Source organism: Heterocephalus glaber, unplaced genomic scaffold, assembly GCF_053883595.1.
Source record: "Heterocephalus glaber isolate CG9 unplaced genomic scaffold, H.glaber_assembly_v1.0 deba00001745, whole genome shotgun sequence".
Lineage (NCBI taxonomy): Eukaryota > Metazoa > Chordata > Mammalia > Rodentia > Bathyergidae > Heterocephalus > Heterocephalus glaber.
The window spans coordinates 2,848,434-2,875,638 of NW_028258451.1; the positions used below are offsets into that span (position 1 = coordinate 2,848,434).

The following is a 27,205-nucleotide window of genomic DNA, read 5'->3' on the forward strand; positions in this document are numbered from 1 at the left end:
AGCTCTGGCCTCGTGGGAAGGACTGGGGGAGAAGCAGTGGCTGCGAATGTGCTGGACTCGGTGCCTGTGTCTGTGCAGGACCAGGCCCATAGAGCCACTGGCCCAGATCATGAAGCCCACACTGATAAAGTCAAGGGAAAAATATAAGAATGCATATAACGAGCTATATCTCTCTGGCATTGCCCAGGAGCAGTGTCCACAACTGGTTCTCACAGTAACATTTTTGCAATTGAGTGGACCATTCACTATTACAATGATGCATGAATTTACTGAAAGATTCGGAATCCAGCACAGGAAACAGCAGAACCCAATAAATGTTAGGGATTGAATCTTGAGCTCCGTCCATCTACAAATACTAGGGTTGAGCTTAATAGCCTGGAACCCATTGAGAAGGCAGACAGTGCTGAAGGAAACCCCTGTGGCTACTCTGTGAAAATAGAAGACAAGTTTACATCCAACATTGTCCAGGAAAGAGTTCCACCCAAATGCCACTATTGTTTGCAATATCCCTTTGGAGAGCAGGACCAGAGAGTTGGCTAAGACCAGTTGGTTGAGAATTAGGTCTATGAGTCTCAATTTGTGTCCAGTGAGCAGGCAGAAGGTGTAAAAACAAAGGAGGAAAGAATTTCCAAAGACCCCGACTGCAGTCTGAGTGAGGAAGATAATCCCCAAATCCAAATTTCCTGCAGCCATTGCATCAAAGTCTGGGGCTGTTGACATCATCTGATTTCAGAGGAACCAGTAGAAAAGGAAGAGCAATAAATGCCTTGACACCAAGATGGACACAATTAGTCTGTGTGTGTCCTATGTCATATTTTCTCACTTTAATTGGACATGTAGGCTTTATGCTTATTTGCACAAAGGCAATCAATGAAGAATTACACTGGAAGCAGTAGGGTGTCCACTTCCAAGTGGTTAATGAGGGGGAGCACAAGTGGACCACAGATCTCTGCAACCGCAGACATGAATGAAGATCTCTGTGTACTGATCCAACTAGTGTGGTTTCATTCTTTCTCCAAAGAAGACTGACAAATTAGGACACACTTTGAGCTCATAGAAAAATTTAAGTTTGCTTATAGCTGTTTTGTCTACAAAAAAGACTAGATGAATGGAGAAATTTTCACTCAGCTGAAATCTGCAGTTCAGTAATATAAAATCCATAGAACCCCACAACTAAACACCTGCAAGCTGGCACAGTTTGCCACCTGGTAGAAGTGAATCCACCCACTGTTGATGTTTCAACTTTTGATGTGAGCTTAGGCAACCTCCTACTCCTTTCCTTTAACACCCAAGCTACAGGACTTCAACATCCACTTCAAAAAGAAATTTTCAGACTTTCCAAAGTGCCATATTTGTTTTCATTTGTATATTTTTCACACTCCTATCATGTGTAAATCTGTGCTGTAATCTTAATACTCCAGGCTCTACTTTTCAAAAGTTTCATTTATGACATTGTTTGGGTCCCAGTGAGTTCTGGGATTCCTATGTGGAGTGTGCACTGGTCTGTAGTTCACAGGAATGCGTACACTACATGACACCAGAAGTGACTCATGAAATTTCCTCTAAGATGTATTCCTAAGCGAAGGACGGTGACTCCTACACAACATGTGCCCTGTCTTTCAGTTGTGCAAAAGAGGGTACATTTAAGGACAGAAATGTGACAGGTTGGATCAACAGGCATGAAAAGTTACATTAAAAATTTACAGTTTTGAGTTATGCAAATCTAAGAACTTTTTGAAATATTTAAACAATGTTGAATCAACATGAAATTTTTAAATCCAAGAAAGAAAATTAAATGAGTAAAAAAAAACTACTTTAACTGTGTGTCAAACTGATGGTCCATCCAGAGTAACAATAATAACAAAAGCCTTTATATGGCTTCAAAACTCACACCAAACAGACAACCATACACCTCTAACTGTAAGTAAAAGTAATGATATCTGAATCACAGTACATAGTGTCATTGTCATGATTCTTTTAAAATTTTTTGTTTTTGTTTGGATTTTTATGAAACACCTGGGCTAGAACCCAGAGCCCCACAATGCTAGAGAAGCACTCTACCCCTAAGCTACCCTTTTATTTTGATATTATAACATAGTTTTGCAAAATGGTATCAGTGGAGTAAATTGAGTAAAATAAACATGGGATCTCTCTGTATTACTTCATACAACAGCAAATGAATCACCAGTTGTCTCTAAAAATTTCAATTAAAAAATCCAAGTGCTGGGGATGTAGCTTAGTAGTAGAGTATGCATGAGGGCCTAGGTTCAATCCCAGCACTGCAACCCCCCCCGCCCAATCCAAATAATGCTGAGTATGTAGGGCACTTATGAAGTATGTGTGGGAGCAGGCTTTCAATACCTCAAAAAAGAAAAAAGAGCCAAAAGAAAACAACCTCCCCACTAAACCCATAAAGAGTATATACAAGGCAGGAGGAGAAAATATCTAAGAAATCATCTCAAAGTTAGATTCCAAATAAAGTTTTGGTAAATATCTTGGTTAGATTCATTGAGAAAATATAAACTTATTATTTAAAATGTGGCAACATTGGATTAAAATTAGTAATTTAAACAAAAATAGATGTGAAATTTAAACCTATTAAATATGAGAATTGGAAAACAGTAACAGAGAAACAGCCCAATATAAAATTCATAGGTATTTGAATATAGCATAGATATGCTATTTAATAATTCCAATCTAAATGACAATATTTCTAACTTTTCTCAATTAGTTACAAAATATCACAATTGTACAAATAGGTACAAACTAAAATGAATGAAGGTAATGTATTTTTATAATTTAAATTTGTGAAATCTTCACTCTATGTAGTTCAAACCAGTTACCTTTATATATTTTAACAAACAATAAGTACTGTATTATGCATATTAAAATTAAATGTAAAATATTTAATTAGATACAACATATAATAGGAAGCTATCAACACTAGTGTGAGAAATGATATTACTAAGAAAATGAAAGATGAAAAACAAGTGATGGCAAATATATGAACAGTCAATACTTACTAGTTACATTTACATGTTTAAAAATAAGTCTGCTTGGCAAATAAACAAAAATTCTTAAAAAATTGCAAAGGACATTATATTATTTTAAATCTAACATATATTAACATGACAAAATCTTATGGCTTATATTTCTATAATACAGAATTTAAATTTTGTTTCTGTCACAAACCACAATGAATTAAATACTATTCAAAAATTGGAATAAAGAGGTATGAAAAAGAAGTCATTTGAAACGTTCTGCATGCATAAAGTGTACATATCTACATCGTTCAAAAAACATTACTCTTACTAACACACTATATGTCAGCAGCCTTTCTTTAGAGTCTGAAAGTTGTGATTTTTTTCAGAGCTGTTTATTTTCAATAAGAGAAGATCTAGGTATTTTGGAATCTTATTTCAGTTGTGTTCGTCATTGTGTAATTGCAGTCATTAATGTTTAGAGGGTGAAAGTGAAACATACATGTCAGTTAACCAGTGGGTCCTGACTGTGGGTTTCAAGGTCCTAACCTCACCAGCAATGATTCCTTGCTGAGTTGGAGTCTCAGGACTTGGATAGGGACCGAGCAGGCTTCACCAGGCCGAGGTCCAGCAGAGGGAGCTTGCGAGCTCCTGGGGAAATCTCTCCTGGAGGATCCACACCAAGTGCCAGCCTTGTGCTTTCTGAAGGCTGGGAGCAGCAGGGAGCTAGTGTCAACGTTAGCTTCACCTTAACTTCATAGAGTTGTGGATTTGTGCTCCTGAATAACTATAATTTTATGACACCCTTTGAGGCTGAAATAAAAATATAAGAACAAATAGTGTAATGAAAAATGGTAAATAAAATAAGGGAAGGGAAAGTGGAAAGGGTCAGGCATCATTTCAAGAGGTGTCACCTGGAGGTGCTATGGAGACCTGGGGAGGATCTTCATGCTCTCAGAGCGCAGGGTGGTGGAGGGTAGATGGGTAATCTAACATGTGACCAGTAAGAATTCTTTTGATTTTCTTTTCCTTTGAAATGAATTATTAAGTAGTATATGTGGTTGAGTTGGGCACATGTGATTAAGCTAGGCAGAGAGAGAGAGAGAGAGAGAGAGAGAGAGAGAGAGAGAGAGAGAGAGAGGAGGGAGGCTGTTGATACAGGAATGTGTCAGTCCAGAATGGCAGCCCAAGTAGGGCAGCGGCTAATTCTTATGTTCTTGTGAGATAAACATACAAAGGACTTTTAGAATGTGGTTAAATGCCTGAGTCACCTTTGTAGTTTGAGATGTAAGGGCCTTATTACTATATTTTTGCACATGCGCAATCATTTTTGTTGTATTCAAGTTTTCATAATATTTTCACTTCTACAAATGACAGACAAATGAGCCTTTCAATGGTCTAAATGAGGGGTGTGATTACCTGAATTCTGCTGGTGACGGAAAGTTAGAGGCACAGTGTCAAGTGCTCCATCTGGCACAGCACGCCCCTGCAGAAGCCTGCACAAAACAGAGAAACATCAGATGCATCCACACAGCAGCAGCTGGTACCACAGACGCTGTGTCTCCCGGAGTGGGAGCTCACCTTCCTCATCTTATCGTTAGAAGCAGGGCTATACCCTGCAGTGCTCAGAGTGAGCCCTCCAGTGGGGAGTGTGCTTAGTATAAGGCGAGCAAGAGGAGTTTCTGAAAGACGAAGTGAGAGGAGAGAGGTGAGATGCCAGGCAGCCCTAGGCAGGCTGACAAGATTGGCCAGATGCCTCTGCTTACCTATTTATCTATCATCTATCTGTCTAGTTCTCTATCATCTGCTATATATTATTGATCATATATGCATGTCATCTATTTAGCAACCATTCATATATAATCTGACTACCTATATGTGCACTAGCTATGTATCATCTATGTATCTATCATCTATCTGTCTGTGTCTGTATGCATGCATGTATGTATGTATGTATGATCTACATAAGAGTTTTTGCTTCTAATCTCAGGAAGACATTTTTTTTTAAAGAACAGAAAATCTTGGATTTACTGACATAGAAATTTCTAAGAAAGTTTTACTCACCTGAAGGGAGGAGCTGTTTACCACATTTGGACTCTCCCTGGAACTACAGAAGCATTGTGTGTGAAGTGTGTGGTAAAGGTTCAGGACACTATGATCTCACCTCCTCAAAGGGAGTGATTATCATGTCATCTGCTTGTGCAGTGACAGAGTCTGCATTGGGAGTGGAGATTACCTCTGAGAAACATTTGGGGCCATGTAAGGCACTGAATGCTATTATGAGCAATTTAAACAGACATCCAGTAGCAATGTCTGAACCAGGTAGGGAAAGTAAACTTTTGAAAAAAACAAAATCCCCATGGAACATGAGATGAGGACTCTGAGATGTGATGAATGAGAGAAGGATACAAATCAATGTCCACCCATAGTTTTTAGTCATTTCTTTCCAAAAGCCAAATCCTCCCTCTTCACAGGATGACTGAGGGTGGAGGATGGCAAGGGAAAGAATGAGGAGAATTAGAGCATGCATCCAGAGTTGTACACATGAACGGAATATTCATATTTTTGATCAGTATCTTGGTAAATATTTATGGGGTAGCTTATGTGTATCAGGCCTGTTTCTAGGCACATGACATGTTTATGTCCACAAAATATAGAAATTATCTTGCTAGTGCTTACTGTGCTGTTGATGGGAAGGAGAAGAATCAGGGCATTTGTGGTCCCAGTCATACTGTGGATTAGAAGGTGTCAAGCTCTAGCAAATAAGAGGAGAAGGCACACCTGAGCAAATTTCAGGGTTAAAAGATGGGATGAAGTGAATTTGGTGTGAATGTTTGGGCTCCAAGTGAAGACAATATTTAGAAAAATATTTTAGGTAGAAAAGGACATATTTATTTCTTCTTTCAGCATTGTTGGTTGTACATTACACTTGATCTTAGCCAAAAGGTTGAGAAGCAATGTTGGTTGTACATTAATTTTCTTGCCTTACTGCATGAAGATCTTGATTGCAATCCTGAGAAAGATGCAAAGAGCAACTTCCTTCTTTCTGCTTTAATCTCATAGGAATATTTTAATAGGGCCAGGGATGTAGCTCAGTGGAGCCATGCCTGCCTGGCAAGCACAAGGTCCTGAGTTCAATCATTGATAGCAGAAAAAAAAAAGAATATATTTTTTTCCCTCAAATTCTTTTATTGGTACATTTTAGGTATACAACACATTTACATTTCTCATTGGGAACTTGTACCTTTACATGATGCATCTTGGTTCTTATTTTTTCCCTATCCCCAGCCCTCCCTTCACCCCCTCCACCCTTCCCTATTTACAAAGACTTTGTTTCCATTTTTTCCATTTCTCATCATTTTTCCTTTCCCTTCTTTCCTTTCCTCTACCCCTCCCACTTCCCCAACCCCTGGGGAACATTTCTTCCCACTTCACATTATCAATTATACCTTTTAGTCCTTATTTACACTTTCAGTTTCTCACACTAGAGAAACTATTCGATATTTACACATGTGTGTCCTATTTATTTCACTTAAGAGTATCGCCTCAATGTGCATCCATTTAGCTACAAATGTCTCTAATTTCTCATTCTTTATGACTGAGTAGTACTCTGTCTTATAAAAACACCCCCACATTTTCTTGATCCAGTCTCCAGTTGATGGGCATCTGGGCTGCTTCCAAGTTTTAGCTATTACAAATTGTGCTACTATGAATATGGATACACATATATCACTGTGGTATGATTCTTTTAATTCTTTGAGGAAGATACCCAGCAGGGGAATAGCTTGGTCAAAAGGGACTTCCAGTCCTAGTTCTTTGAGGTATCTCCATACTGATTTCCACAGTGGTTGCACCAGTCTACACTCCCATCAGCAGTGGGGCAGGGTTCCTCTTTCCCCACAGCCCCACCAGCATTTGTTATTGGTTGATTTCATGATAGCAGCCATTCTTTCTGGAGTGAGGTGGAATCTAGGCATTGTTTTCATTTGCATCTCTTGAATGACCAGTGATGTTGAGCATTTTTTCATATGTTTATTTGCTATTTCTACTTTTTTGTCTGAGAAATGTCTGTTCATTTCAGATGCCCATTTTCGGATTGGGTCTTTAAATTTGGGAGGTCTGATCTTTTGAAGTACTTTATGGATTCGAGATACTAGGCCTTTGTCTGAGGAACAGCAGGTGAAGATTTTTTTCCCACATTGTGGGTTGTCTCTTTACATTGTTGGTGGTTTCTCTTGCTGTGTAGAAGTTTTTTAATAAGAAGAGATCCCACTTGTTGATTGTTTGTGCTAGTTCATGGGCAACTGAGGTTTTGTTCATAAAATCTTTTCCTACACCAATGTCTTCAAGAGTTCTACCTAACTTCTGTTCCAGCCGGTTCAGCATTTCTATTTTAATATTTAGATCTTTAATCCATTTCAATTTTAGTTTAGTGCATGGTGAGAGATATAGGTTTAGTTTTAACTTTTGGCAAGTTGAAACCCAATTTTTCCAGCACCATTTATTAAAGAGGCTATCTTTCCTCCAGTGAGGGTGTTTGGCTCCTTTGTTGAAGATCAAGTGGCTGAGTGTGTCTGGAGTTGTTTCTGCATCTTCTAATCTGTTCCACTGGTCCTCAGGTCTGTTTCTTTGCCAGTACCATGCTGTTTTTATCACAGTAGCTTTGTAGTATAGTTGCAAGTTGGGGATTGTGATACTCCCTACCTTGTCTTTATTGCCTAGAATTGCTTTTGCTATTCTGGATCTCTTCTTGGTCCAAATGAATTTTTGGATTGTTTTCTCAAGGCCCATGAAGTATGCTGCTGGGATTTCAATTGGGATTGCATTAAATCTACATAGCAGTTTTGGAAGTATGGCCATTTTCACTATGTTGATCCTTCCTACCCAACAGCAGGGGACGTCTTTCCATTTTCTGATATCATCTTCAATCTCTCTTTTCAGAGTACTATTGTTTTCAAAGGAGATGTCTTTGATTTCTTTTGTTAGGTTGATTCCTAGGTATTTCAGTTTTTTGCATGCTATTGTGAAAGGAATTGTTTGCCCTATTTCTCTTTCAGTGAGTCTGCTGTTCATGTAGAGGAAAGCTATTGATTTTTGTGTGTTGACTTTGTATCCAGCTACACTACTGAATTTGGTTATTAAGTCTAGAAGACTTTTGGTGGAGTTCTTGGGGTCTTCTATATAGAGTATCATGTCATCCTGTAAATAATGACAACTTGATTTCTTCATTTCCTATCTTTATTCCTTTTATTTCTTTCTCTTGTCTAATTGCTGTGGCTAATGTTTCTAAAACTATATTGAACAAAAGTGGTGATAGTGGACATCCTTGTCTTGTTCCTGATTTTAGTGTGAAGGATTTCAGGTTTTTACCATTTAGTATGATCCTGGCTGTTGGTTTTTCATAGATGGCTTTTATCAGATTGAGGTAGAGACCATCTATTCCAATTTTTTGTAGGGCTTTTTATCATAAATGTGTGTTGGATTTTTAAAAATTCTTTTAGTTCTTTTATTGTTACATTTTAGGTATACAATTCATTTACATTTATCATTGGGTGTTTGTACCTGTACATGACATATCTTGGTTCTTATTTTTTTCCCCTTTACCTGTACACCCTTCACCCCGTCCACCCTTCCCTATTTACGTAGATTTCATTTCCATTTTTGTTTCTTTTCTCATAGTTTTTCCTTTCCCTCTTTTCCTTTCCCTTTCCCCTCCCTTCACTCCTTTGTCTTTGGACCTTTTTTCCTATTTCAAATTATCAATTATTCATTTTAATCATTTTAACCCTTGTTTACACTATCAGTTTCTCACACTAGTGCAACTATTCAGTATTTACACATGTGTGTCCTATTTATTTCACTTAAGAGTATGGCCTCAATATGCGTCCATTTAGCTATAAATGACTCTAGTTTTTCATTCTTTAAGTACTCCATTTTATAAAAAAGCCACATTTTCTTTATCCAATTTCCAGTTGATGGGGACTTGGGCTGCTTCCAAGCTTTAGCTATTACAAACTGTGCTGCTATGAAGATGGGTGCACATATATCACAGTGGTATGATTGTTTTAATTCTTTTGGGAATATACCCAGCAGGGGAATAGCTGGGTTAAATGGGACCTCTAGTCCTAGTTCTTTGAGGTATCTCCATACTGACTTCCACAGTGGTTGCACCAGTCTGCACTCCCACCAGCAATGGAGAAGGGTTCCTTTCTCCCCACAACCCTGCCAGCATTTGTTATTTGTTGATTTCTTCATAGCAGCCATTCTTTCTGGGGTGAGGTGGAATCTCAGTGTTGTTTTCATCTGCATCTCTCGAATGACCAGTGATGTTGAACACTTTTTCATGTATTTGTTTGCTGGTTTTACCTCCTTGTCTGAGAAATGTCTGTTCATTTCAGATCCCCATTTTTGAATTGGGTCTTTGAATTTGGGGGGTCTGATTTTTTTCAATTCTTTATATATTCTAGATAGTAGTCCTTTGTCTGAGGTACAGCTGCTAAAATTTTTTTCCCATATTGTTAGTTGTCTGTTAGCTCTGTTGGTGGTTTCTTTTGCAGTGCAGAAGCTTTTTAATAAGATGAGATCCCAGTTGTTGATTCTTTCTGCTAGTTCCCATGCTGCTGAGGTTTTGTTCATGAAGTCTTTTCCTATGCCAGTGTCTTCAAGAGTTCTACCTAACTTATCTTCCAGCAAGTTTAGTGTTTCTCTCTTAATATTTAGATCTTTAATCCACTTCGATCTCAGTTTAGTGCATGGTGATAGGTATGGGTCTAGTTTCAATCTTTGGCAGGTTGAGATACAGTTTTTCCAACACTATTTATTAAATAGGCTATCTTTTCTCCAATGATGGTGGTTGGCTTCTTTGTCAAAGATGAGGTGGCTGAGCATGTCTGGAGTTGTTTCTGCATTGTCTAATCTATTCTACTGATCCTCAGGTCTGTTCCTTTGCCAGTATCATGCTGATTTTATCACAGTAGCTTTGTAGTAGAGTTTCAAGTTGGGGATTGTGATAACCCCAGCCATGTCTCTGTTGCTTAGAATTGCTTTAGCTATTCTAGGTCTCTTATGGTTCCAAATGAATTTTTGGATTGTTTTCTCTAGTTCTGTGAAGTATATTGTTGGAATTTCAATTGGCATTGCATTGAATCTATATAGTAGTTTTGGAAGTATGGCCATTTTCACTATATTGGTTCTTCCTACCCAGGAGTAAGGCATGTCTTTCCATTTTCTTGTATCCTCTTCAATCTCTTTTTTCAGAGTGCTGTAGTTTTCAGTGTAGAGGTCTTTTGCTTCGTTAGATTGATTCCTAGATATTTTGTTTTTTGGATGCTATTGTAAAAGGAATTGTTTCCCTAATTTCTCTCTCAGTGAGTCTGTTATTTGTGTACAAGGAGGCTATTGTTTTTTGAGTGTTGACCTTGTATCAGGCTACTCTACTGAATCTGTCAATTAAGTCTAGAAGTCTTTTGACAGAGTTTTTTGGGTCTTCTGTGTAAAGTATCATATCATCAGCAAATAATGACAGTTTAACTTCTTCTTTTCCTATATTTATTCCTTTTATTTCTTTCTCTTTTCTAATTGCTGTGGCTAATGTTTCCAGAACTATATTGAACAGGAGTGGTGATAGTGGGCATCCTTGTCTTGTTTCTGATTTTAGCATGAAAGTTTTCAGTTTTTGACCATTTAGTATGGTGTTGGCTGTTGGTTTTTCATAGATAGCCTTAATCAGGTTGAGATAAAGACCTTCTATTCCAATTTTCTGTATGGTTTTTATCATGAATGGGTGCTGGATTTTGTCAAATGCTTTTTCTGCATCTATTGAGATGATCATATGGTTTTAAGTCCTTGACTCTGTTAATATGGTGTATTACATTTATTGATTTATGAATGTTGAACCATCCTTGCATCCCTGGGATAAATCCGATTTGGTCAGGGTGTATAATCTTCTTGATGACCCTCTGTATTCTGTCTGCCAGTATATTGTTGAGGAATTTTGCATCTATGTTCATTAGGGAGATTGGCCTGTAGTTCTCTTTTTTGGTTGGGTCTTTCCCTGGTTTTGGAATCAAAGTAACACTTGCTTCCAGGAATGAATTTGGAAGTATTGCTTCCCTTTCAATTTCCTTGATGAGTTTAAAGAGTAATGGCATTAGTTCTTCTTTAAATGTCTTGTAAAATTCAGCACTGAAGCCATCTGGACCTGGGCTTTTCTTTGTTGGTAAATATTTTATTACATTTTCAATTTCACTCATTGTAATTGAGGTGTTTAGAATTTTTATATCTTCTTCATTTAACTTTGGTAATTCATATGTACCTAGGAATCTGCCCATTTCTTCTGTGTTTTCCATTTTATTGGAGTAGAGGTTCTTGAAGTAGGTATTGATGATCCTCTGGATTTCTGTTGGATCTGTTGTGACTTCACCTTTTTCATTCTTAATTGCATGTATTTGTGCCTTTTCTTTCCTTTTTTTGATAAGGTTGGCTATAGGTTTATTGATTTTATTTATTCTTTCAAAAAACCAACTCTTTGATTCATTGATTTTTTTGTATTGTTCTCTTAGTCTCCATTGCATTGATTTCCGCCCTGATCTTTATAATTTCCTCTCTTGTACGAGCTTTGGATTCATTATGCTCTTCTTTTTCTAGGAGCTTGAGGTTCTGCATTAGGGTATTTATCTGAGTTTTCTCTGTTTTCCTAATATGGGCATTCACTGCTATGAATTTCCCACATAGAACTGTTTTCATTGTGTCCCATAGATTCCTGTATGTTGTACTGGCATTTTCATTTACTTGTAGAAACTGTTTAATTTCTTCTTTAATTACTTCTGTGACCCATTGGTTGTTCAAGAGGGTGTTATTCAGTTTCCATGTGTTTGTTGGGGTTTTGCAGTTTCTTTTTTTTCTTTATTTCTTTTTTTTGCTAAATTTAATTGCATTCATTTCGTTCAAAAACAAAAAAATTACAAAATCATACCTTGAATGTGACCAGTGGAATTTGTTGCTGTTTATTTTGTGAAATTACCACATTCTTCCTAGGTAGCATTTGCATCACCTAACAGAATTACATTTTGGATATATGGAGAAAACACTAAAAACAACTTTTGGCAAATTGTAATGCTATGTGGGCACCACACCAATCACTGTAGTTTCTATGAGATCCATGCCATTTTGTACTCTACAAGGGAAATATTGTACTTTCTCATTAACATCCCTCAACTTCCCTACCCACACGTGGCAACCATCACGGAACTCTCTGCTTCTTTAAAGTTGTCTAAAACAAATAGGATCAAGCTTTAATTTCTCTATGCCTGGCATATTTCATGTAATGATCTCTTGGTTAATCTACATTGTCATAAAGGAAGGATTTTCTTTCAAGACTCAATAGAATTTCATTGTATACATAAACTTCACTTTACCAATACAACTATGATGATTGTATGTAAAACGTCCCTTAAAGACCATGTATTGAAGACTTGGATGCAAGGTTCTGTTATTCTGAATTTAACCTTATGTATTTTCCAACCCCATCAGTGCATTAGTTCATAGATATATTGGAGGAAGACTGTCTCTGAATGTGTGCTTTCAAACTGCATCTTACTCTTAACACAGCTCTATGTCTCTGTCACTCTGATTTCTAGCTTTCTCAGTCAGTATTTATACTAAATCTCACTTTGAGTTTGTGTGTTTTCTGGTATTAGGAGAATCATAGAAGCTTTTCACACATTATTTACATAAGTTTTCTCTTCAGAGCTCTTTCATATTTTTTAAGGTAAGTGGAAAAGTAAATGGTTTCTTATATTTACTGCATACGTATGGCTTCCCTCTCTAGTTAATTCTTTCACGAACTTGAATGCACTGAGAAAAATAAAACCTCCAGGTTGTGATACAGGGAAACCATTAGAGTCAAAACACAAACCTCAAGTCTCTCTCTACTGCCATGAGTTGAGCAGCTGTTCTCCCCAGGTCCCTATCCCATGCTACATTTGCATTGGAGCCAGCTAACTTTGAACTGAACCTACTGGCATCATGAGGCAAAGTAAAGCACTTCTTTAATTTGTAAGTGGGTATTTTGTCCCAGTCACTGGAAAATGAAATCACTCCCATGATGAAGATAGGGTGAAGTTCCAACATGTGTGTTTGTTATACATATTTCTTAATTTTGGGCCAGTGATTTAGCTCAGTGATGCTGCTCCTGCCTTGCAAGTGCAAAGTCCTGAGTTCAATCCCTGGTACCAAAAAAATTTCTTAATTTTTAATGAAAAGAGGAATTTTTTTTTTTTTTTGGTACCAGAGATCAAACTCGGGACCTTGCACTTGCAAGGCAGGAGGTGGAACCACTGAGCTAAATCCCTGGCCTGAAAAGAGAAATATTATTCAATAGCCATTAAAAGTAGGTCAGTGGTATTAAAACATTATATGAAAAAAGATATACAGGTGGCAAAGAAGCAAGTCAAAAAATGTTCAGGGCTGGGGATTTAGCTCAGTGGTGCCAGTGTCTGCCTTCGCAAGCACAAGGTTGTGAGTTTGATTCCTGGTACCAAAAAAAAAATAAAGTTCAACATCATGATACAACAGAGAAGTATAGTTAAAATAATGAGATGACACTACACACATATTAATATAACTAAAATTAGAAAGAATGACAATATCATCAATATAAAAAAAAAACAATGAAGGCTTTCATGCCCATTCACTGCCAAATATGCCAAACTTGTGGTGGAACAGGAACAATGATAGTGTGTGGGACTGCAACTGACACATTCAGTTTAGATAACAATTTAGCAGTCTTTTAAAAGTGAAACATTCTCAAATCTGAAATTATTAAAATGTATTTTCATATAAAGAATTGTATACTTGTGAGTCTCCACTCCCCCCTCCAACCAAGAAGGCCTGACAGTCTCTAGCCCCCAAGTCCAAGGTGGCATCCGCCTTGCCGGGCCTGCCCAAGGGAGAAAGAAAAACAAGAAACAATTGAACATATTGATGAAATACAAAATGAAATAGCTAGACTTAATGAACAAGCCAGTGAGGAGATATTGAAAGTAGAACAGAAATATAACAAACACTGCCAACCATTTTTTTCAGAAGAGGTCAGAATTGATCGCCAAAATCCCAAATTTTTGGGTAACATTTGTTAACTATCCACAGGTGTCTGCACTGCTTGGGAAGGAAGATGAAGAGGCACTGCATTATTTGACCAGAGTCGAAGTGACAGAATTTGAAGATATAAAATCAGGTTACAGAATAGATTTTTATTTTGATGAAAATCCTTACTTCGAAAATGAAATTCTCTCCAAAGAATTTCATCTGAATGAGAGTGGTGATCCATCTTCAAAGTCCACTGAAATGAAATGGAAATCTGGAAAGGATTTAATGAAACATTCAAGTCACACACAGAATAAAGCCAGTAGGAAGAAGCAGCATGGAGAACCCGGGATCTTCTTTACCTGCTTTACCAACCATGCTGTTGTGGGTGCAGATGAGTTAGGAGAGGTCATTAAAGGTGAGATTTGGCCAAATCCATTGCAGTACTACTTGGTTCCTGATATGGATAACGAGTGTGAGACCAAGATGAACCTAAGAAACACCATCTTAGCCTGAAGATGAACTCCCCTCATACCCCTCCTCTTACAGAGTGCATTTTTGTAACTGCTTGTTCTGCTTCTGTAAACCAGCTTCATCGCTTCTCAGAAAGGGATGGTGCCTGGTGCCTCCCTTTCCTGTGAATTGCCCTAACCTGAAAGGCAGCAAGATAGCTGAGTTGTGAAAAATATTTTGCAACTAGTCAAAAACATGTTAACCTCCCCTTGAACTTCTCTTCTTTAAATAACACCTATAAAAGCTATGCTGCTATGACACCCTATATAAACTGTGCTGTTTCTGGACTCAAGGCTTCACTTCGCTTAGGGAGTGGAGTCCACCTACATGAATAAATTCCTTTCAGTTTAACTTTGTCATTGGTCCCAGTGTTTGGTAATTTATGGGCTCGCTTGGCACAACAACGAGGAAGGGGAAGGAGAAGACGATGATGATGATGATGATGAAGAAGGATTGGAAGACATTGATGAAGAAGGGGATGAGGATGAAGGTGAAGATGATCTGATGAAGGGGAGGAAGGAGAGGAAGATGACTAATTGAACACTGATGGATTCCAACCTTTTTAAAAAAAATTTTTCTCCAGTCCCTGGGAGCAATTTGCAGTCTTTTTCCCCCCTCTTGTGCTCAGTCGCCCTGTTCTTGAAGTCTTTTCTCAAACACCATGGTTCTCAACTTACTTTGTGGGGAGATACCTTGAGCAGAACACAATGGGAAAAGGGTCTCTACAGCTTCTGTCCTAAATTCATTTTGATCCCCTCCTGTCTCACACAAACTGTGTGGAATCAACACCATCGTGCTGTGGGAAAAAAGAAAACCCTTCTGCTCCCTTAGCTCTGTGGGAAGCTGGAGGGTGCTCAGCCCCTGTGTAGTAGTGCATAGAAATCTAGCTCTTTTCCTCCTTTCTCTGTATATTGGGCTCAGAGATTACACTGTGACTCTATGTGAATATGGACAGTTAGCATTTACCAACATGTACTTGTCTACTTTCTCTTCTTTAAAAAAAGAAAAAAACTTTTAAAAATGGGGTATAGAAGGTCAGCAAAGGGTGGGTTTGAGATGTTTGGGTGGGTTAAGTGGGCATTTGACAACATGGCTTCTCCTTTGGCATGTTCAATTGTGACATTAACAGCCATCCTTGCAGTTTAAGATGACACTTTTAAAATAAACTCCTCTCCTAATGATGACTTGAGCCCTGCCACTCTATGGGAGAATCAGCAGAACCTGTAGCGTCTTATTTGGAATTGACATTCTCTATTGTAATTTTGTTGGTTTGTTTTTAAATTCTTTTTTGTTTTCACTGGAAAGGAAAAGGTGATGTGCAGTTTTAAACGTTCAAAGTGTACAAGTTGCTTTGTTACAATGAAACGTGTATGCAAAAAAAAAAACTGTATACTTGTGTTCATTGTAGCTTTGTTAACAGCTCCAAATTGGAAACAATTCATCTGGCATTAATATATGAATAAACATAGAATATAATATTATTCAGTAATGAAAATAAAGTTTACATAAGCAAGATTAATGAACCTAAAATTATCCGTGAAAAACAGAAAAGTAAACACTTTATGATTCCAATCATATAAAATTGTAAAAATACAAAGTAACCCACTGTGAAAGAAAGTAGATAGGTGGACATATGAAGGCTTCAAGAAACCAGCAATACTGTACAAGAGCACAAGATAAATTCTCGGTATGTTCATCATAATAATGGCTTCATGGATTTATATATGTGACAAAATTTCCTAAATTATATATTTCAAATATATTCAAGTTGTTATATATCAGTCACACCTCAATACATTTTTAATAAAATTATCTGAGAAAAATATCTTTTTTTTTTTTTGGAAACCAAGTTTGACAAACTCATATTCACACTATTATCTTCTTCCTCAAATCTGGGGAAGGGCACTCTTGTGTCAGTGGATGAAAATAGCAATACTTGCCAGACAAACTTTTTCGCATAATGGAACTTCATTCTGACTCCCTTTTTGTCTATATAGTAACTAGACTTAGATGAGCATTCCAAAAAGAAAACAGGATTCTGCAAAACCTTAAATCTTCTTAGGATACCTTCCTAAACTATAGGATATACAGATTTGGTAGTAGTGTGGTTGTGGAGAGACATATTTGAGAATCTGAGGTGTACTTTTATAAAAATTAATTTTATTGCTATACTTCTTATATGATCACATTCACATAGGAAATTTGTACCTGTACATAAAATATCTTGTTTTTTCCCATCCCCTCCCATCCTTTCTTCCAGCAGCATATTCCACCTGGTTTTCTGCCAGCTCCTTCACTTCCTATGACACTCTGTATCTCTGTACTAATTCTTGTTCATACCTTGACCCTGCATCTTACTATTGATATCAACCTATGAAATTATTGACCTAAGAGCACATGACTCTTTGTAGAATGTAGGGAAAAGTTTACCCTCAACAATGTTGGGCATTATGTGCAATCATGTGGGAATAATGTAATAAATGCAGGGTATTCCAAGAAGTGCTGAATGTAGTCACTAAATGATGCTTCTTCTGGGTGACCACTGGTACAAAGGAACAAACAAATACAGTGGACCCATGAGTTATGATTGGCTTGACAAACAACTTGGGTTATAGCCAGAATTTTAGTTTTAACTTATGACCAAAGTCTTGAGTTATGACCCAAATGCCAGCCACCTGTGCTTGCAGATGGTCTCAGATTTAACCCTTAAGAGTTCTGGAAGGAACATTACAACATCCTTTCCTGTAGGAAGTTGAGAAATCCTGGGCCAATGTCTAAGGACACTGAGATCTGTCTGTACAAGAGAGAGACTTTGAAGGCTATGTAGAGGAGCCTGATCCTTCAATTGACCAACTTGAGTTACAACCAGCCCTTGGGGATAAATAAGTTTTTACGTCAAGGGTTCATTGTATAATAGAGGCAGTCTCAAACCTGGGCCATGGATTCCTGCATGTCCCACTGGAGGACTTGGGTAGCAACATAAATTTAGCAGAACAGAATGAGAATTACTCTGCCATTAGAATGTCCCTACTAAGTCACACAAAGTAGCAATCTATATTAAGTTGTCCAATCTTTCACACAGTGTTAATATTCCATCCATCCAAGGCCTGAACACACCCTAGAAAACTAGAGCAATATGGTAAGATGATACTGGTTAGTGATATGGACTCTGTAAACAATTGATCACAAAGGTTACATGCAACTGGAAATTTAAAGGAAGTTATGTCTTTCCTGCAAGCCCCCAGCAGAACCCAGACTATCCTTCTAGCAAAAATATGACCAGACCCTCTATATACCCAAAAAGAAAAGTAACTCTTTGGTCTTAGGCTACTGGGGATGTCTCTGAGGGGAAGGGAGAGAACAGATATCTGCCTTCCCTTGACATGTTGGTGTGAGTGGTGCATACTGTGCAAGGAGCTAGATGTGATGGCTTTTGTGAAATAATATGGCAGCCATTTACCTCTGACAAGGCCCCAAAGACAAGGGTAGAATGTGCAGACCAGCTCCCATACACCTCACACATGCATGGAAATCAAGGGCACTTCACTCCTCTGGATGCTTGAAAGTATGAGGTGCATTTTCAAGCAAATAGCTCCCTCACAAAAGCTCATTCAATAGCACATTTCTGGCAAGGCTAACACCCCAATTGTGGGCTTTCAGGAGCTAAATGATGTCAGACCTTGAGCTGAGGGAGTTTCTGCATTTGCTGCCTTCATGAGGCCTCTCCATGGTGACACTTTTGGTGTTGAAAGAAGCTGGAGCGTTGGCTGAAAGATTTTCTACATTTGCTGCATTCATAGGGCCTTTCTCCAGTGTGAACCACCTGATGTTGAATGAGGACAGACTTTTGCCTAAAAGATTTTCCACACTGACCACATTCATATGGCCTCTCCCCAGTGTGAATTCTGCAGTGTTGAATAAGGCTGGTGCTTCGACTAAAGGTTTTCTCACATTCGCCACATTTGTAAGGCCTTTCTCCAGTGTGAACTCTCTGGTGTTTAATGAAGGCAGCTCTTCGACTGAAGGATTTGCTACACTGGCCACATTCATAAGGCCTTGTTCTAGTGTGAATCCTCTGGTGTTCAACAAGGCTATAACTTTGCCTGAAGAATTTCCCACATTCAACACACTCATATGGCCTTTCTCCAGTGTGAATTCTCTGGTGGCGGTCAAGTTTGGATTTGTATCCAAAGGCTTTCCCACACTGACTGCACTCATAAGGTCTTTCTCCAGTATGAACTCTCTGGTGTCTAATAAGGGTGGCTCTCTGGCTAAAGGATTTTCCACACTGGCTACACTCATAAATCTTTGTTGTCATGTGAATTCTGCGGTGTTCAATGAGACTGAAATTTTGTCTAAAGAATTTCCCACATTCCCCACACTCATAAGGCCGTTCTCCTGTGTGAATTCTCTGGTGTCTAATGAGGGTGGCTCTTTGACTAAAAGATTTGCCACATTCCCCACATTCATAAGGCCTTTCTCCAGTGTGAATTCTGCAGTGCTCAATAAGGTTGGAGCTTTGGCTGAAGGATTTTCCACATTCACCGCACTTATATGGCCTTTCTCCAGTGTGAACTCTCTGGTGTATAATAAGAGTGGCTTTTTGACTGAAGGATTTCTCACAGTGGCTGCATTCATAAGGCCTCTCTGTGGTATGAATTCTCTGGTGTTCAACAAGGCTGAAGCTTTGCCTAAAGAACTTCCCACATTCAGCACACTCATATGGCCTTTCTCCTGTGTGAGTTCTCTGATGCCGAACAAGATTGGATTTGCATCCAAAGGCTTTCCCACATTGCCCACACACATAAGGCCTTTCTCCACTGTGAATTCTGCAGTGTTCAATGAGGTTAGAGCTTTGACTAAAAGACTTTCCACATTCACTACATGTATATGGTTTTTCTCCAGTATGAACTCTCTGGTGTACAATAAGGGTAGCTTTTTGGCTAAAAGACTTTCCACATTCACTGCAATCATAAGGCCTTTCTACAGTGTGGATCCTCTGGAGTGGAACAAGTGAATACTTGTCTTGGAAGGCTTTCCCACATTTGCTAGACTCAAAATATCTTTCTGCATTAATGACTTTTGGGTGCTGAACAAATGAGTGTTTGGGGCTGGGAGCTTTTTGGCATTGATTTGACTTGCAATAACTCTTCCCAGTGTGTATAGCCTCTACACCTGTTGTAACTTTGTTTGGCTTCTGATCTTTGGGGATGGCCTGAAGACAACTCCACTTAGCTGAGAAGTCCTGTCCAATGTTTCTACAGAAGAGGGAATTCCCTGACACATGGAATAAACAGCTCTTCACAAAAGAGGCACTGACTGGGTCTCTTTTTAACAGATTTTCTGTACTATGATGCTTCTGTTCCTGGAGATGATTTGTACAGGCCCTAACAAAGCACTGCTTCCGTCCAGGCAGATCATCCCGATGCAGAATGTCTTTCAGGGCTGGGACACAGATATCACAGGCATGCGCCTTCTGGGTAGATGGACCTGCCTTTAGGGTCTTGACCTGGGATGCTACTTCTACAGAAACACTCTGCACAGAAGGTGCCTCTCCATCCTCTGTTTCCTGCCCACAAACTGAAAGAGAAATAATGAAATGCATGTTATCTCTGGTGGAGCTATGTTTTAAATTTTTCTGTTTAATAAGATTTTTTGATATCTTAAAAAAATGGTGCTGGTCAGGAAGACTGTGCTCCCTCCCCTAGGGCTAGCTGATTTTCTTTTCTTTTTTTGGTACCGAGGATCGAACTCAGGTCCTTGCGCTTGTGCAGTAGGTGGCAAAACCACTAAGCTAAATCCCCGGCCCAGGGCTAGATGATTTTGAAGAGACAGCAAAGGGAGAATACAGTTCATATTATAATGACACAATCCAGAACAATACTGCAGACCACAGTATTGTAATTGTACACTCTTGGAGTACACACCTTTGTCCTAACTACCTAGGCCCAGGCACTAGATAATGAAGGCCAGCCTCCTTCCCAAAGCTCACCAAGATTATCCCACTCAGCCAACATGACCTATTAGGCAGAAAGTTTAGCAGGCCTGGAGAACGCAATTGGGGGCCAGATGAAATGCAGATGAAGTGATAATTTTTTTCCCCTTTCTTTCGTTTGCTTAATCATTAGCTGAAGATAAAATCCAATAGCTTCTAATTTCAAATGTTAGGCCACGATTATGTAGCCTCTTGTAATTGTGTCGATAGGGTCCATGGCTCATGCAAACCCCAGACCAAGAGTGAGGGATTAGTAAAACCTCAAGATCTCAAAACAAACTAACCAGAAATATTCCACCCACAGAGTAAACAGGTATTTTCTTCCCTTTAAAGTTGGTCTACACTGCCCATTTTCCTTGTAGAAGAACAATGACCTCTAAAGAAGCATTTATATGATTCATTAATCATACAAATGCAGCCTGAGACCTCATTTGGTGTAACTGTCATCTTGGTGCTTGTCCACCTCCTTTTTTTAAAGTATATTTTCTATTGCTCTGCAAATCTATCTTTTTCAATAAACTCTAACCATACTCTGTAAGACTGCCTATGCATCTCGTCTGAAATTTTCTGTTGAAGATACAAAGAACGGAGGTGGAAGAGTGCTGGCTCCTTGTGGTTTTAGGAACCAGCTTCTTACTACATGTGCAGCTTGCCCTGCACTGTCCTATAGAAACCAAAGGCTGTAGCCTAATGCATTCCTCTCTTGCTTCTGCCTCCTGATGAGCTGCTGCTTCCCCATGTCACCCTGCATGATGCCACATACAGTATACCTCCTGCTCTCACAAACTGAACTTAGAAATTCTTCTTTCAGGGGCATTTACTTCTCTGTACTGCACTAAATTTCTTCTACAAATTAAAATCCTTGGGTACCTCTTAAAGTGACTGGCACAGAGGTCAGGATGCCCCACATAAGAGGCTTTTCCTTGGACCATTCTGGGCTTCTTGCCTGGCTGCACCACTTAGCATCTGCTGCCAGAGGACTCTACTGAGTTGGTGCATTTGTGCTTTGGCTGGTGCCTCCTTGTGCAGTGTCTGATTTTGCACGCTTGGGTCTTACAACCTAAAGCATTGTTGACAGACACAGTCTTAGCATAAGTTGGGTCCTGGGTGTTAAGTCTGTTTCTTGGCATAAGTGCTGCATGTAACGGGCTTGTCTCTGGGACACTGCAATTCTGGGCACCTGATGGTTACAATGGGATGGGCTAGTGTAGTACCAGGAAAGCACAAGGCCAGTGGTTAGCCTACTGAGCGAGAAGGCTCAAAAGAAACAGGGAGAAGCTTTTTTCAATATAGCTGAAAATGACTGGGGTTAAATCTGACCTCTGGCATGCAGCACCAAACTAGATGGTGAGGGAACCTTGGAGGGTTAGTGGCTGGCCCTGAGCTCCAGGTAGCATTCCCCACCAACTTCACAACCTATTCTCTACCTTCTTGCTTAGACACAATGCCACTAATCTTTACAAATATTCTAGAAAGATGTTGGCTCATAACCTCCAACAAAATAACTTTTGGACTTGCCACCCTGAGCATAGCACATTTCTAACACAATTTACATCTTTAGCAAGATATTGTTGGAAAAATATCCAGGTCTATTTTTTGGTTAGTGCCATAGGAAAATTAATTAAGGGCTGGTTTCTGAGATTTTTTTATACTTCAATTTGTTCTCCTATCTTACTCTCATATTTAAATATTTTCCTATCCTACTTAGGGATAATAAGAATTTTTAAAATTCTATTATCACGCCAAGGTTTCCTTAATATAAGGTGAAAATATCTGAGAACTGATTGTATTTATCACGTTTTAAATTTTCGCTTTTTATTGTCACTCAGTGATCACAAATTAAAATATACCCCAGGACATATTTCATATCAGTGAAGGGGAAACCTTATCATGTATACAACAAGGACTGAGTTGTTAGGTTTTTCTGGGATGAGGGAACTCAGGGAAGGCTGGAAAAGGGGCTGTGTCGCAGTATCCGACATCTTCAGATCCAGAATGAGGGTGGCCTGGCCAAGCAGAAGACTGAAGAAGGGGTGTGGTTGTCCTTAGGAAGGAGAGGAAGGGTCTCCAACTCAGCTCACTGTGAGGGTTTTCAGCAGGACCTCATCTCTGGAGACACGTGCATTCTGTGCAGAATGCTGGTTGTGTCCAGTGGGAAATGAGTATCACATATTCAGGATTGTTTAACGGTAATGTACATATACAGAATGCAGGTCAGTGCTGGAAACACTGTAGCAGGGCTCTTGGAAGGGGCACAAGAGAACAAAGTCTGGGGCAACCCAGGACAAGAATACACAGTTGAAATGAAAAGTAAGAAAAGAAATTAATGAGGTGCAGCCTGTGGCACTTTCACCAAAATACTACTGGACACTCTGCAGGCCCCTGGAATGATTTAAACACAATCTTGACATCATTCCGTTCCCAGCTGCCACTGACCTGGGCAAAGCTTCTGTGGAGACCATATTTTCATGTTTATCTTCGGAAATAACCAGGTATCCCCACACCCCAAAGCTGTATAACTACATGTGAAGTGCATAAGGCAAGTCTTACAGAAAGACAACTAAGACAAATAATCAGCAGCAGCCAAGGGCAGCTCAACACCCAAAAGATCATTACAAGAAAAACTGAGTATTACAGAAACCCTGGAAGAAGCGTCTGGCAAGTAGTCCATGGTCCACACAAGCAGCAATCATGACAATGCCTGCAATTCCTGACACAGGCAGCTAGAAGGGGATAAAGTTGGAGCAGAAAGCAGGGTGAAGGCTGCTGAGGCAGTGCACTCAGCTAAAGTGCTGGCCCCACAACTCCTGAGCAAAGACAGGGAGAAGTTGGCAGAGCCTGCGATCTGGCTGCAGAAAGGATAGAGCCGCCTCTGGGGGAGAAGAGGACAGACAGAATCCCGGAGCCTGGTGTGGTGTGAGGGCCTTACCCAGTGAGGTGGTAAGTGCAAAGTTCTCCAGCATCACATCAAGGTACAGGAACCTCTGAGTCTCATCCAGAAGCCCCCACTCTTCCTGGGAGAAATACACAGCGATGTCCTCAAAGGTCACATGGCCCTGTCATGATGGGGACACACTCAACAATCAACTTCTCCCTTAGGATTCCAAGTGTACCCCAACCCCCCAGTCTCCTCTATCTCGCAACTCTGTGGAGACATCAGGCCCCAGTGCCAATGGGGGAGGCTCACGTCTCTCATGATCCCATCACCACTGTGTTCTCCCACAGCACCAGCAGGCAGGTAGCTGGAGAAGCCATTGTGAACTCTGGACTTGGCAAAAGAAGGTGATAACCCCTTTTTGTTGGGCAATTATTTCAGGGTTCCCTAGGTTGTTCCTCTCACACACGACGCAGTATGAGCTCATCCTTTATGTCCCAGATGCCAGGGCTGCAGGTCTTCAGTTCACACTTCCTCTCTGAGTGCATTTCTCCTTGACCATGGTCCGCTCACATGGATGACTCCCAACTCCACAGGCATCTCCCTGGTCTCCCCATGATTTCTTGGCACAGGTGCCCAGAGAAAGCTGAGCAAATGGATCCAGAATCCATTATTACCCAGTTCTTTGATGATTCTTACTGTTAGATGCAGGCCACATCCTGTTCTGAATGCCTCCCTGCCTCACGGTTCCTTGCTTTGGTCTCAGCCACCAAGAACAACCTGGGGAATCACAGACCCCAATGGCCTTTGTCTACTTCTGCTGTATTTAATGTCCTATCACCAGTCCCACTCTTCCTTTACTCATCTAACAATAATTCAATGCCATGCCCCAAGGGCACTCCAGTCCAGACCCAGTGATCCTACCAGATGACTACTTGGGCCCCTCAGGGAATCCATTGTTCTGACTGAAATTCCCCAACACACAAAGCATCACTCCTAAATCCTGCTAAGTTCAGAGGTTGGTGAATAGGCATGAATACTTGCCCTGCATTTTCTAAGTTTCTGCATCTGACTCATGTTCACTTTTCTCAAGGAAGTCCAGGGTGGCCTCAAACTTGGAATTTTCCTGCCTCAGCCTCTAGAGTAGCTGGGATTACAGACTTATGCCACTACACCTAGCTCAAAACTCTCTCTTAAAATGGCCCAAACTAACTCCTGATATCCTCAACAAAAAGTAGTTCTATTATCAATTTTAACATCCCAGTTGATGGAGCTTCTATCTTTCCAGCTGCTAAAACCAAAACCCTTAGCATCACTCAGCTTGGTCCCTGACCAACCTCAGCCTCATGTCTTAGCATTTCCACATTTTGGGACCCATACCTGGGGAAACTTTTCATTTCTCACTCCACTGGTTGCTAAGCGTTGCAAGAGAAACCATCCATATAACCTCCAGCCTGGGTTTACTACCTTTGGCTTGGGGTTTCTTCAGGGTCATGAGGTGCACGGGGTGGAAGAGTGTCAGGCAGAGTTCTGCGACACAATTCCAGAGATGCAGTGAGTTCACACCAGGGACACTCTCCACTCACCTTCTGCAGTTATGGGATCTGTGGGAAGAAGGTCGTGTGTGGCAAGTGAGTATGGAGGGGGGCCCCAGGAGTTCAGGACTCCCTGCATCCCACGCAGCCCTGGCTCTAGGAGACCCCAGGAAGCTTGGATCCTCCTCAAAGATGACTCAGCAGCCGCGGGACACCGACAAAGGACGCGGCGTTCTGGGCCTCTTCCCCTTTCCCAGGCTGTTCTAACTCTCGTCCAAGCTCTGGAGCCAGACTCCGCACCCACGCCCAGCACGGAGGTCGGAGGCGGGTCCGCGGGCTCCGGGCTCGGTGGGCGGAGGACAGGCGCTCACCTGGGCCGGGGCCTTTGAGCCGGCCGCCGCCATCGATTCCACCGTAGCCGCCCCTCGTACCAGCTGGTGGGCAGCGGGGTCGACCCTGCCCCCGCGTCTCTCCGGTGTCGCCACCTTGTTCTGAGTCACATTCCTGAATTTCCTAAGGTCAATACACTCCAGAGCTGCTCGGAGGACCAACCGGCAGCTGGGCAGGAAGTACCGCCCTGAATCTGTGGCCCAACACGGAAACAACCCTCTTCTGAGGGCTCATTGGGTTGGCCTGTTGCCACTCGGATAGTGGCATTGTGGGTAGTGTAGTTTTCACAGAGACGCTGCCCTGGCTAAGGGCTCTCTATACCTGGAGGCTGAAGTCCAGCGGCCCAAGGCCGCCTGGCCCCCGCCCCGTCCTGCCTGGGGGGATCCGGATAAAAAGTCTACTTCCTTTCTGATCGGTCTGTTCTCCATCCTGGATGCCAGCACCCCTCGCCATGTCTCCCTGCACAGGGTGGTTGGAACAGCATGATCAGTACCCAGTAGGGTCTCCTCATGTAGAAAGGTGGGAACCTTCGCCTGTGGTGGGACCAGAGTGTTGAGCTTGACCGCGGAGAGAGCTCTTTGATCACTCATACTTTCCCTTACTCTCACTCGTCCATTTTTATTGACCATGAGATCAAATTTTGGGAAGTTACGAATTTGTGGAGGCATCTTAATGCCTTGTTTTCTCAAGATTTCAGTGGGGTTTTTGGGATTGTTTTGGTGAGTTATTAAGTCATTGAGTGTAGAAAGCTCTGTCCTTATTGTGAAGAACTCTTTAGTAAGTGGGTTTCTCCCTGTGTTGTGACACTGGCTTTGGATATCATAGTAAATTTTACTCCTATCTTTGATCACTTAAGTGCAGTCATATCCCCTGTCTGCCTTGGGTATATCCTCATCCTGAGCTGGAACCAGTGTTTACAAGAAAGTGCTATGTCTGTCTTTTGACTGCTGCATCAGAAGTGATTATTCCTTCCCCTTCTGAGCTGCTGTTCATTTGGTGCTGGGGCACATTGCTCAATCACTTTTTTTTTCCTTTCTTATTACCACTCTTTCTGGGCTTTGTCTAGTTACTTCCACTCTAAGGTTGTGAACTCACAAGTCTTGAAATATTCCAGTCTTCTCACAGAGTCCTGTAAGCAGACCTTAGAGCTGTTCTTGGATCCAGGCTGTCCCTCTCTAGGCAAGTGATTTTTGACAAAGGTCCCAAGAACATATCATGGAGAAAAACATTCTCTTCAATAAATTGTGCTGGCTAATTGAATGTGCATATGCAGAAGAATGAGTCTAGATTGCTTCCTCTCACTGTTTATAAAAGACAACCTAAAATGGATCAAAAATGTAAAACCTCTAACTATGAAATAAATATAAGAAACCATAGGAAAGAACTTCAAGAAAATGAAGTTTAAGGGCTGGGGATTTAGCTCAGTGGTTTCGCCGCCTGCTACACAAGTGCGAGGACCCGAGTTCGATCCCCAGTACCAAAAATAAAAAAATAAAATAAAATAAAGTTTAGATAGGACACAAAGACGCAGGCAACGGACTAAAAATAGACAAATTAAGAAGCTTCTAACATGCAAAGGAAATAATCCACTGAATCATTAGACAAGCTATGGAACAGGAGAGAATGTTTATAAATTATTCATTTGACAAGAGAGTTATATTCCAAATACATAAGGAACTCAAGAAAGTGAACACCAAAAAATCCAATAACTCAATAAAAATACTCTAAATATTTGTACATGTTTCTCAAAGACATATAAATGACCAACACCTATATGAAAAAATGCTCAGTTTTACTGATACCAAGGAAATAAAATCAATATCACCATATC

General features: G+C 40.3%; 1 protein-coding gene and 1 pseudogene across 1 annotated transcript; one reads left to right on the forward strand and one right to left on the reverse strand.

The window, feature by feature from the left end:
- Window positions 1–1,753: 1,753 nt before the first annotated feature.
- Window positions 1,754–25,576, reverse strand: LOC101708636 (uncharacterized). Its single transcript, XM_013066267.3, is given in 6 exon segments — window positions 1,754–3,794; window positions 4,401–4,477; window positions 5,046–18,309; window positions 18,311–20,159; window positions 23,504–23,630; window positions 25,356–25,576. Coding segments are annotated over 4 exon segments (2,076 nt in total). The 5' UTR covers window positions 25,389–25,576; the 3' UTR covers window positions 1,754–3,794; window positions 4,401–4,477; window positions 5,046–18,242.
- LOC110346045 (protein SET-like) lies at window positions 13,008–14,582 on the forward strand (annotated as a pseudogene).
- Window positions 25,577–27,205: the final 1,629 nt, after the last annotated feature.